We start from the raw sequence: 11,993 nt of genomic DNA on the forward strand, positions 1-11,993 counted from the left end.
TCGACTGTACGAATCGAAAAGGCTTAACGTATGTGTTTCATAAACGGAGAGAGTTCTGGGTGGTGGAGTGTGAAACAGCAGAGACCTTCCTCTCACAGCAAACCTGTTCCCAAAGTGCCGAAGCTTCGGGGCATTTAATTAACCACAAGAATTGGACTGACTGAAATTGAGGCCACAGCTCGACCTGCACAAAATTGTTTTTGACTCTGTAGAAGTTTCGGAGTCACAGTTCATTTTGATTCAAATGAATTATATTTAAGCAGTGACTTCAGATGTTTATTACAAAGAATTAGCAAAAACTAGTGATGAGATGTAACAAGCTGTGGCCTGCATCGTGCTTTTCTTCAGCAGTTTTCTGACCTGGCACTTAAACCGTATCGTCTTTTGAAAACCTCGTAGTAGTTGTAACTCGTGTTGTTGCAGGGCTACCTGCGCCAGTGCAGGAAGCGCGTGGACATGTTCAATGATGACCAACTGAGGGTCATCTTTGGGAACATCGAGGACATCTTCCGCTTCCAGATGGGCTTCGTTAGAGACTTGGAGAAACAGTACAACACAGACGACCCCCACCTCTCTGAAATCGGACCATGCTTTTTAGAACACGTGAGTTGAAATAGTGCTTTCTCGAGTGTTCTCCTTTTATAGCACACTTCATTTCAACACAAAAAAAACGGTTTGAAAAAACTTGAGGTCCAGCTGAGAGCAGCCATAATTGCTAATCATTTTTGTTAGGTTTTGTTATCTCAAGATCAGAATTTAATAATCTCGTTATCTCGAGATAACAGTAAAGCTGTGGCTATAATTAAGTCACCAGCAAACAGTTTTTCTCAAGATAATGAGATAATTAAGTCATGATCTCGAGAAAAAAAAACAGCTCTAATAAAAATTTTAGCGACCGGAGCTGCTCCTCCGCACATGTTGGCACGCTTCTCCCCAGGATGTTTTATTAAAAAGAGGATTTCGTTTCATATTTCCCCCTCTCATCTTGTATCTCTCTGCTCTTTTAATCTACAGCAAGATGGTTTTTGGATCTACTCAGAATACTGTAACAACCACTTGGATGCCTGTATGGAGCTGAGCAAACTGATGAGGGATGGCAGGTACCAGCACTTCTTCGAGGCCTGTCGCCTCCTGCAGCAAATGATTGACATTGCCATAGACGGCTTCTTGCTCACCCCCGTCCAGAAAATCTGCAAATATCCACTCCAATTGGCTGAGCTTCTCAAATACACTGCGCAGGAGCACAGGTACTGTACGCTTTGTCCAAAGTCACATTAATTCTGGATCTGAACGTGTTGCTTTTGACGCTTTGATGGCATTACCGATGCATCATTGTGTTCCAGATGCATTGTGTTGCTTTGCAGCCGTTGCAGGTGTTGGGTTTGTTCGACTGAAGCGGTGATTATCCATGCATGAACTGAAACAAATGTTATTTTGCACTGTTTTGCCAGCTTTCTGTGAATGTTGTGTGGGGGGGAAAACATTTCATCAAGGAATCTCAGTTGCATCAAAAATGTATACTACGACACTGCTGCGCATCATCATGTCACATCGTCCTCATTTCAATACATGACCATAGGATCATTGCACAGAGCTACTGGCTATAAATAGATTGCAGATTAAATATGAATTTGGGCTTTCGCTGGCACACATACGAGCATCAACATTCCCAACAACACACACAGCAGGCGCTGCACAGAAGCACAGTAAACATTTGCAGATACGAGAGCATCCAGATGTGCAAACTCATGCGTGCAAACCCACAGAAAAAAAATGGCGCGAGTGATTCAGCGTGTCTCAGCCAGCTCCAGGTCATTGACAAAGCATGCATTCTCAGCCAGAGAGGGACAGGTGCCAGCTCTGCCTGCCAGATCACAGTGTTTGACTGTTTGGAGCTGTAGAGAATCTGCCTGCTCTCTGTTACACACACACACACACACACACTCACAAGCAGGCATTATCTTCCAAAGTGAGGATCGGATCCGTTGCATATCTAAGCCAGAGGGATAAATCCAGCTCAGTTAGCATAGACGCAGTCAGAGTTAACTGTGGATAGAGAAAGTGGCTGATTAGAATTAAATGGAAGTATGTTATTTTCACTGTGTTCCAGCAGACTTACTGCTGCTACTTGAGTTTACAACCCTAGCCTTTTAATCGGCTACTCTGTATCATTCACTGCTGCAACATTACATGTCTTTTTTTTTTTTTAATGGGTGGCCAAACTCCAAGAGCTATAAATTTACCCTTTAACACCCCAGAAGTACTTATGTATACACTGTGTCCGTAGTGATTATCGATACGTGGCAGCAGCACTGGCAGTAATGCGGAACGTCACTCAGCAGATAAACGAGAGGAAGAGGAGACTGGAGAACATCGACAAGATCGCCCAGTGGCAAGCCTCTGTTCTGGACTGGGAGGTATGTGTATGTGTTGACTGTGGAGTTCTTTCAAAGCATCTGATGTTGTTTTACTGGCAGAATCTGGTCCAGTCTGTTTAGTCCATCTGTTTAGTCACGGATATTGCCCAGGGACTTTTACTTAATTTACATCTCACATGATTTATTTTAATCAGGAATGACTTTTAAAAGTTAGAATTGTGTAGAGTCTTCGGCGATTAGACCCATTTGTGACGTAGTCATGTTTAGGGGGATATTGATGCCATGGTTAGTACAGGAATATTACCCCCCTGGTGGAGTCTGGTGGTGAAGGGGTGAAAAGAATTAGCTAAAGATCTGGATGATGGGATTTGGAGAGGGACTTTGGATGAGCTCAGTGGGTAGAACCATGGGATGTGGTGAAGACTGGAGGTGAATGGGGCAGGGGAGGGTCGGCGTTGGTTCATGCTGAAATCACAAAAGTTTGATGCCAACAATATTATTGGCTTTGGGAGATTGCGGCAAAATGTGGTTAGTTTATCTTGGAGTGAGCCCCCATAGTCAGTCAGTCGATTGAGTAGAAGCTGGAGAGCAAGAGACAGAGAGATTTGCAGGCAGCATAAAGAGAGTCTTCCTGACTGAACCACCACTAAGCTTCATTTATTGTTTTCATATACTTTTAAAATTCCCAAAGTCACTCCTTGGATTCCTTAAATGTTTGTCTTTTTAACAAACCAAAAATGACATCTTCTCAACTTTCACTTTTAAACGTCATAAATTATTGCAGCAATTTAGTATTGCGCTCTCAGAAAGTTGAAAGACTTGTTGGAGACCGATGGGGAAAAACAAACGGTCAAAATTGATGCAGCAGAGGCTGAGATATCCTAACTTTTGGTCACAAGTATGGGTTAAGCTAAAAAGAAAGTGCTGGATCCTACAGGTCCCATAATGCAACGTGAGAGCATTTTTTGTTAGATTTCCCCTGCTGTTAAACCCGGTTAAATCATGGTTTAACTTTAAATCATGTTGCACCAAACTTTAAAACTAGCTTAAAATCAAGGATTCAATTTAAACCTCTCTTTAAATGTCAGTTTGGTTTTTACTCTGAACCTAGATCGAATTTAATTCTGTTGCACCAAAACATTAAACTCCAAGGGGATCCAGTATTCACTTTAAACTTACGCTTTTAAATGGCTGCCATTTTGAGATGGATTGAGCAAAATCATCAAGTTCAAGCTCAAAGAAAATTAAAGTTACCACAAGGAACTTTCAACCTGTTATGTAACAGTCTCACATTAATATTGATGTATCTCTGCCGTATTGCAGGGGAACTGTTATGGAGCTGAACAGGAAGATTAGACGTGCAGCCGGACCACCAATACTCCATATTAAAGCTTCTCTAGCGAGCCATCCTAATTAGTAATGTTAGGCCAGGTTACTTTTTAGCTAGCTAGCTACTGAGCTAGCTATGAGCCACAGGAGACACTGTATAACTATTCTCACATGCTGCTAACTTGTATCTTTTGGCAGTTGCATCATAGTGCATGGTTGTACCTATGAGTGTCTTCTTCATTTACACATTGTGTGTGTGTCTGTGTATCTAGGGCGATGATATCTTGGACAGGAGCTCGGAGCTCATCTACACTGGGGAGTTGTCATGGATCTATCAGCCCTATGGACGCAGCCAGCAGCGAGTCTTCTTCCTCTTTGATCACCAGCTGGTTCTCTGTAAGAAGGTAGGCTCTCTCTCTCTCCTTCTCTCTGTCTTTCTCTTTGTTCACTTCCTTCCTTTTTTTTTCCTTTGAAGACCCTACTGGCTGAAAACAAGCTGAAAAGCTAAAACACACCCTCGGCCTGTGTTCTTGAAATGGCTGGTGACGGAGACGCTTGAAGACCACACGACTTCCTCAACCGCACTCGAGAGCCGCGAATAGATTACATAACACGCTATGAGACGCACCCGCCCTCGGTGAAGATGCGATCAAATCCTCGGCACCTTTCACAAAATGGAGCGGTGGTAGTTTGGGCTCTAATGCACTGAGGCTGCGCTCTCCTGTCAGACGGATGTTCACGCTCGACTAGTCCCAACAATACACGCAACCACACAGAGACGCAGACACGAATGCAGGCGGACAAACACACAGAGGCTGGAGTGCTGCATCATCACACGCACGTGTACACACAGCGGAGCAATACTTTCACCATTACACGGACAAACACACATACAAAGGGAACTAACAAAGACATCCAGATATAGTGTCTAACCCCCACAGACTCACTTCTATCATTGTCGAACATCTCTGACACCTGAAATGAACTCTGAATTTCTGCAGATCCCCACATGTGTTAGCGGTTCTGGGCCACTAAATAAACAACTGAATCATAGGTTTTAGTCTTTGTTCCACACGTCCTCAGTACAACATGTGTAACTTACGCCCTCGGGGTGTGTAAGTAACACGTTGCATGTAGCCTTCTACAGCCTTTTCCGCTCATCTCTTCCTTATCAGCACACGGATGCAGATTTGTCTCGGCACGCTTATTAAAATATTCCTGTTCTTGTTTTTTCTTTTTACCTTCCTTGACCTTATACAGTAGTGTGGCTGCTGGTAATTTTGGCCCGAAGGCAGCGGTCAAAATGACGGCCAAGGCTTATTCCTGCAAAGTAACACAGGTCAAGGTTACTCGTGGTTGATGATCTGCTGTAGAGGTGGACCAAATCTATCCTGAAAAATAATTCTTTAGGATTCGCTTCTTTGTTTGTTGTTTGTGATAGTTACTGAATATCATTGGATTTTGGTCTTTTGGTGAGAAGACGTCACCTGTGGTTTAAGAAAACTGTGATGAGATATTTGGAGACGTCAACTTCGGAAATTGTGGTTGGACTTTTGCATTTTTCACTAATTTCTGAAATTTTTTGGACCAAAAATGAATCAATTACTCGACAATAATTCAGAGATTAATCAATGGTGAAAATAATTGCTGGATGCTACCCTGTCATGGTGTACCGAAGTTTAAAAATCTAAATGAAATATTTATAGTTTTTTGATATTTTATGGGTTAAGAAGAGATACCCACTATTTTTAGTCACAAGGTTAGTGTCATTCTCTGGTGTTTATCTGTACTTCACTGAGGCACTCCCTATTTACACCGAAGTACTGTAGTACTGTCCACCATTTTAAATGTATCCACTATATCGTCCCCTCAAAAACTCCACGATGGAAGGACAATCATCAGAAATTTTGTCTGAAACTGATTTGGTAATTGATTCATAATGTTGAAGATTTCTTTCAGACAAAATACCAAAAAAAAAAATTGTTTCAGCTTCTCAAATGTTTGGATTGTAAATTGAAATATTTTTTGATATTTTTTCACATTTTCTGACCAAGGGATTAATTGAGAAGAATAACAGTAATGAAATGAATCATTGGTTGCAGCCTCACAGTCAAATACAGTAAAATCACACCTGTCTGACACAAGCTGTCATCAAAAACTGGCCAGCATAAGCTTCACAAAGATGGGATTTATCGCAGCGTACTTGTACATGAGATTTTACGGCGTGTACTCACCAACGTTGAAATAGTACTTTCCACCATTTGTGATCTGGCACTCTGCAATGTGTTTGTATGTCTGGGCAGCAGACGGAAAGGGTCGCAAGCATCAGGCAGCAGACTCTCCGGACACCAAGTGAAGGATGCTTGTTGACACCTCTTAAGGTTCAGCACACACACACACACACATGCGCATTAACAGACCGCTCCTCCTCCTCTTCTTCCCCAGGATCTGATACGCCGGGACATCCTGTACTATAAGGGCCGTATCGACATGGACCGCTACGAGGTGCGGGACGCCATTGACGGGCGTGACGACGACTTCAACGTCAGCGTGAAGAACGCCTTCAAATTGTGCAACAAAGACAGCGAGGAGATCCACATCTTCCTCGCCAAGAAGCCGGAGGAAAAGATCCGCTGGCTCAGGGCCTTCCACGAGGAGAGGAAGATGGTGCAGGAGGATGAGAAAATCGGTTAGTCATGCATCCCTCTGTACCTCCCTGTTTGGAAAGCTTTACTTTCATTCACAATGGACATTGGAGCTACGTGTTGTATTTGCTGCAGCGCGCTACAGGGTGACTTTCTTATGGCTTGCCACATATTACTCAGATGCTTTGCAATTTTGTTTGTTCGTTTAGGTTTCGAGATCTCTGAGTACCAGAAGCGCCAGGCGGCCATGACGGTGAGAAAGGTGACCAAACAGAAAGGTGAGGCAACAAGAAGATATCAGGTGATTTCCCTTTTCTTTTCCTCGCTGGTGTGCTCTGTCTTCTCATCGCTGTTTACTCTTTACTCCTTAACCTGCTCTCTTGTTTTTTCTACTTTCTACACCTTTTTTTTTAAACACGCCTACTTTGTTTATGAATGGACCTAGACTATCTGTGTACTAAGTAAGCTAGAAAAAGTCACGTCAATTCATGTTCTTCTCGTTGTATTACTTTCAATAGACACTTCCTTTGAGTTAAATGTCTGTCGGCCTGTACGCGAGGTTCAATTGATATGAGTTGCAAAGCAGCTGTTAAGCATCAATGAAAAGACAGAGGGCTGTTTGCATGATGTATTGAGTTTAAAGGGTGATAGCGGTGTTGGTGACATGTGGGTCCTGTGTCACGCTGGTCTCCAACAAATTCCAAGTGTTTGCATTTGTTCTGTTACTGAGTTAGAGTGGTTGTTGGAGCTTATCGCTTTCATTTACATCCAGATTTTCAAGCTACACCCTAGACAAATAGCTCTTAAATCTGACTTCTGATGTGTACACATGTTTTATAGTTGATTTATTTTGTTTTATTACATCATATACATTATAAAACAAGGACAAAGGAGGACAAAGGAACAACATGACACCTTTAAGGCCGGAGAAACATCAGGGTGATCCTGTTATTTTGACTTATTTGGTGATTTGAACAAGTTCTGTTTTAAAGCCAGATATGTCAAAATACGGTAACACGCCAACAGCCGCTGGCTATCTCAGTAACAGAAAAACATGTCAAGCAAGTTATTCAAGATGCTAATTCCTCGCAAAGCATCAGACAGAGGACCCACATGTCCAAAACTGTCGGTATCATCCTTTAAGAGTTAGCCATTTTAGTGCCAGGCTAGATGTTTGTACATTTACCATTACTGATGTTCTTGCTATTGCCAGTTCCACAATAAGCATGACCATCCATTAAGGTATTAATTAACCAATGACCCCCTGCTGGAATGTTCTCTCTTGACGTTAGGATCCCCGTAGATGTCTGTCAGAAGTAAATGTTGTGTGTTTCTAAGTGCTGTATGTGTACATGGCTGGCACAAGGTGAAGTACTCTCTTGAATTTCAGATTCATTTATAGATTTCATCTTGAGAAAGAGGGCCATGTTGTATGGACATGGTTTGAGAATGATAAAGGTATATGCATTAGAGTTCTCCTTAGAGCTAGCACAATAAGATGCCATGGCAACTGCTGAGCAGCGTTGGGAGGTGTTGTGATTAACGTTGGCACATTGGAGCATGCAGTCACAGTCCGATCTGTTTACAAGCATTGTCTTGACTGTCCAAGATAAAAACAGGTTCCTCTTAACACAAATAGATCAAACCCTTCGAACTGCTAAAAACAGTGTTTGGCACAATACCCCCTCCTCCCCCAACAAAAATACACTGTTTCTCATCTTTTAATTTCTTCCAAAGATGCCATGGCAACTTTTGACTATTTCATCTCCAAATATTGATTGTATCTAATTTCTAATTGCACTAGCCTAGTTGTGATGCTTGTAGACCGTAGCTAGATGACATTGTAAGCTGTAGTTAAATGCATATTAACAGCTTTTTCTGTTGGCTCTATTTTTGCCGCTCTTGTGTTCTCAAGTGTCGAGGGTGCTATTCAAACAATCGTGCTGTCAACAAACGCGGAAGAACAATGTCTCTCGTCCAATTGCCTGGTTTTCATCACTGTATCCGGTGTAATCTGTTGGTTCTCCTGTTTGTCTGCGACAGACTTTGATTGAATAGCAGCTTCAGTCTCCCTTGTGTCATTGCTAGAGCTGAATTCCACCCGTGTCCCAATTCAGCCGTCACCATATGATCACACTGTATCATATCATAGGTTTAATATGCAGGAATGTTACCACTGAAGGCTCATTTTGTACGTCTACGTGCCTGTTTTCTATGGAAGCATGACTTGGTGTTGTGTTTTTGTGTCTGTTCAAGATACATTTACTGATGATGTCTCCTGTTTGCTATCCACCTCCTTCCTTCTTCTCTCGCTTTGTGCCCTGCGCTGCCTCCTTGTCCCTCTCCCCTCACTCCCCCCCTTCTTGCTCTTTTTTTGCACCTGCCTTCTTAGGTGTAAACAGGTGCACGCCCCCCTCATACCCGCCCCCCCAGGACCCCCTAAGTGCGGGGCAGTATGAGGTAACGGAGGACATGGCACAAGGAGAGGTTTTTGAATTCAGTCAATCCAAAAGAGGCCAGGCTCCTTTCTGGCAGAATTTTAGTAGATTAGCTCCATTTAAGAAATAGAGACACACAGACTCTTCTGAAGGACCAGCTATTTTTCTTAGAAGCACTAAACACTGGATGATCATGTCCCATGATGAAGAAAAATACGAAAAACACACACACACACACACACACACAAACACAAGAGACTTTTGAAATGATGGACCATTGTTAATATAGCGTGTGACTGGAAGCAGCAAGAGGACTGAAGACTTGGATTCAAAACGTTGAGAAAAATGACAAAACATTACAATTCATATATGTCAGTAACGTTCTTAGTTATCACGCTTCTCCAGCTGAGTCGCCTGTCATGAACTCTTTCCCCCCCGGATTCTGCATCTTCACGCCATCTGAATGTCCCAGAGTTGTTTAGGTTGTCATATCAATCCATTTTCAGTCCATCATCTGGAGAAAACCACGAGGCCAGGACAGGGCATTCCTAGTGGTGTGAGTGTGTCGACCTCGCCGCGCTGCTACGTGAGATTGCTTGTTGCATTCTTCTGAATGTGAGAGCGAATAATGCGACGGCCCCGTGGCGTCTGAAGGGACCCGTGAAGCTCGGCCTTCGGTGTCATCTCTGAGTTACATCCATTCTTCCACTGATCACAGACCAGCCAGGCCGTCTCTGCGCAACCAAATGCCTGCGTCTGGATCTCCTCCCCACTCTCAACGCTCCATGTTTCTCTCTCTAGCTGCTCGCATACAGTAGCAGCCCCCCCCCCCCCCTCCTCCTCACCAAGTCTGACGTTTTACGGTGTCTCCCTCGCTCTCCCCGTCCATCCCTTGTCCTCTCTATCTCTCTCTACCCACCTGCTCAGCCCGCATGAGTCACTGGCTCTCAGAGGAAGAGCTTCACTCTTTTGGAAACCTGCCATTAGCCATGATATGATGGGTCAGGGAACAAATCAATAGTTGGAACATCAATAGAATGTTTACATCCTTTCACCAACCACTTTTGACAGGGTATTCATAACCGTTCATGCCGACAATTTCGACGAGAGAGCTTTTACCGCTCAGATGAAACAGCTGGGAGCAGGAGATAGGCAGGCTGCGGTCCACCTGCCTTGTGTCAGAGCCCCCCCCCCTCCCCACTCTCCCCAGAGACCACCCCTGTAGCACTGTGCTGGCAGCTCACTGGGTGTTTGGAAAGAGAACAGCCGACCTCTGGAAATCCACCGAGAGGTCTAAAAGTGAAGTTGAAGCATTGGCCAAGGTCTAAACTAGTATCTCTTTTTCACGTCAGCTGTCAAAAGAAAGACTGCTTTCGGTTGGCTTCATCATTTTTTGTGTTGCTCACACTGTAAAAAGCATAGCACACATTCAGTCCGAGGAGCGCTCCCTCCTCCCGTTTAAGTAGGAGCGACGCTAACGCGCCGCAGTGTGAGAATTTTGGAACAGGCCCTTAACCAGCACAAGGGGAAATGGTCAAAAAAATACATCTGTATAAATGAACAGGACAACCATAGCGGTTGGTTGTGAGTCAGCACTGAAAGGACGTACTCTGCAGAAGTGTGAGCCAACACCAGAGGGAGGCGGGAAAGGTAAATTTAATCTGTAGCATGCAGGTGTCCTCTGACAGATTCATGCATCTCTAAAGGCTGCAGCTTCAAATCTTGGCACTCCTCCCCGTTGTTTTTCCAGATCCGATCCATGTTCTGGCAGTTAGCTCGGCACTGTTAAGTGGTTTACACGGGACTGTGGCCCGATCAGATTGTTGTGTTTAATCAACAATGTCGCCGAAGCTGCTGTGGGCGAGATCCCGCCATATGCTACTGACAGAGAGGTGTTAGGAACGAGAGGATCCGAACACAATCCACACACATCATGAAGGTATATTCTTTTCTACAGTGGGAATGTAAGTGACACACGAGTCCATGGTTTGTGATCATATTTTGACCTCGGATACAGAAGTACATTTTGTGTTGAATTATATCACCTGATGGACAGTACATATACAGTATGACAACTTGTGCAATGTGATATATCATTATATATCTTCACTATCCACTACAACGTGATATGAAAGAGTTATATATCGTTCTATGTCATTTGTTTGCCTGCTTATAGGCCTTATAACCTATTGGAGAGAAAAAAGAAAAAAAACCTTAGAATTGCTTTGTATGTTGTATAATTTATGTTTTTGTTTCAGTAAAGAAGGTTGAGAAATGTGTGAGTTGGCTGCTGGTGTCTGTAGAGATGGCTCCCAGTGAGATTGTTTTGGAAGATAATTCCCTGGTCTGGCACAGCAAAAAGATATGGTTCCCAGGCCATGATAACCTCAGGTCCCGTGCTACGCCCCCCCCCCCCCCCCCCCCCCCCCCCCCCCCCCCCATTCCCCTATACTCCACGCCACCACCAACCAACATACAGACACAAGCATGCAGCCAAACACACACACACACACACACACCATCATGCGCACTTGCTGGCCCGTTCTGCTGCGGAGAAGAGAGATGCTATCTAACAGTGCCTTCCAGCATTCCACTAGTGATTATCTATTCAGTTTCACAGGCAGATTTGAATTAGTCATGTATTTTCCCTTCAGTGTGGGACTTGCATCTCTCTCTCTCTCCCTCTTTTTCTCTCTCTCCCCCCCTCTCTCTCTCTCTCCCTCTCTCCCCCTCCCCCCTCTCTCTCTCTCTCACACATACACTATGGGAATTCCTCGCTCCCCAGTGCATGAAATCCACTCGGACAGAAACTTAGAGGTCAGGCCTTTTCCATATGAGTAGATACTGTGCCGTCTGACTGAAACACACCTTATTATATTACACCACACGTCCATAGCGGTAACTTTATTGCACAAAAAGAGGTTCATTCTAATTTCAGACGTTTAGAAACTACATAGAATTCCTTAATTGTTATATTTAACATCCTGAAAGATGGTTTAATTTGAATATATAGTAGGAAAGCAGCTTTTCATTAGTCAAGTTAGGTTTCACTTTTCAAAGTATATTATTAGCATTGAGTTATGAATCAAAAGAAGAATCATCTATTTTACCTTTATCAGCTACACACTGTAAATAATGTAAAAAGAACAGATCATATATTTGGATATTGGTATTTTGCGTTGGAGACGAATGTTCCAGTTCTA

General features: G+C 43.5%; 1 protein-coding gene across 11 annotated transcripts in view; it reads left to right on the forward strand.

The window, feature by feature from the left end:
- LOC137875277 (rho guanine nucleotide exchange factor 9) overlaps nucleotides 1-11,195 on the forward strand; it is a 39,994-nt gene extending 28,799 nt beyond the window's left edge. For 9 of the 11 annotated variants that reach the window (XM_068714353.1, XM_068714354.1, XM_068714362.1 and 6 more), the window contains 7 exons: nucleotides 424-603; nucleotides 1,015-1,247; nucleotides 2,288-2,417; nucleotides 3,980-4,111; nucleotides 6,153-6,396; nucleotides 6,562-6,630; nucleotides 8,745-11,195. In XM_068714353.1, coding sequence (XP_068570454.1) covers nucleotides 424-603; nucleotides 1,015-1,247; nucleotides 2,288-2,417; nucleotides 3,980-4,111; nucleotides 6,153-6,396; nucleotides 6,562-6,630; nucleotides 8,745-8,920 — 1,164 coding nt within the window. In that variant the 3' untranslated portion in view covers nucleotides 8,921-11,195. Of the gene's footprint in view, nucleotides 1-423; nucleotides 604-1,014; nucleotides 1,248-2,287; nucleotides 2,418-3,979; nucleotides 4,112-6,152; nucleotides 6,397-6,561; nucleotides 6,654-7,742; nucleotides 7,811-8,744 lie in introns of all 11 variants that reach the window. The other 2 variants (XM_068714355.1, XM_068714356.1) reach the window with 2 other exon arrangements.
- Nucleotides 11,196-11,993: the final 798 nt, after the last annotated feature.

This window comes from Cebidichthys violaceus, unplaced genomic scaffold, assembly GCF_023349555.1.
Source record: "Cebidichthys violaceus isolate CVI_PGR_0920_01 unplaced genomic scaffold, fCebVio1.0.p SCAF_2, whole genome shotgun sequence".
NCBI classification, from domain to species: Eukaryota; Metazoa; Chordata; class Actinopteri; order Perciformes; family Stichaeidae; genus Cebidichthys; species Cebidichthys violaceus.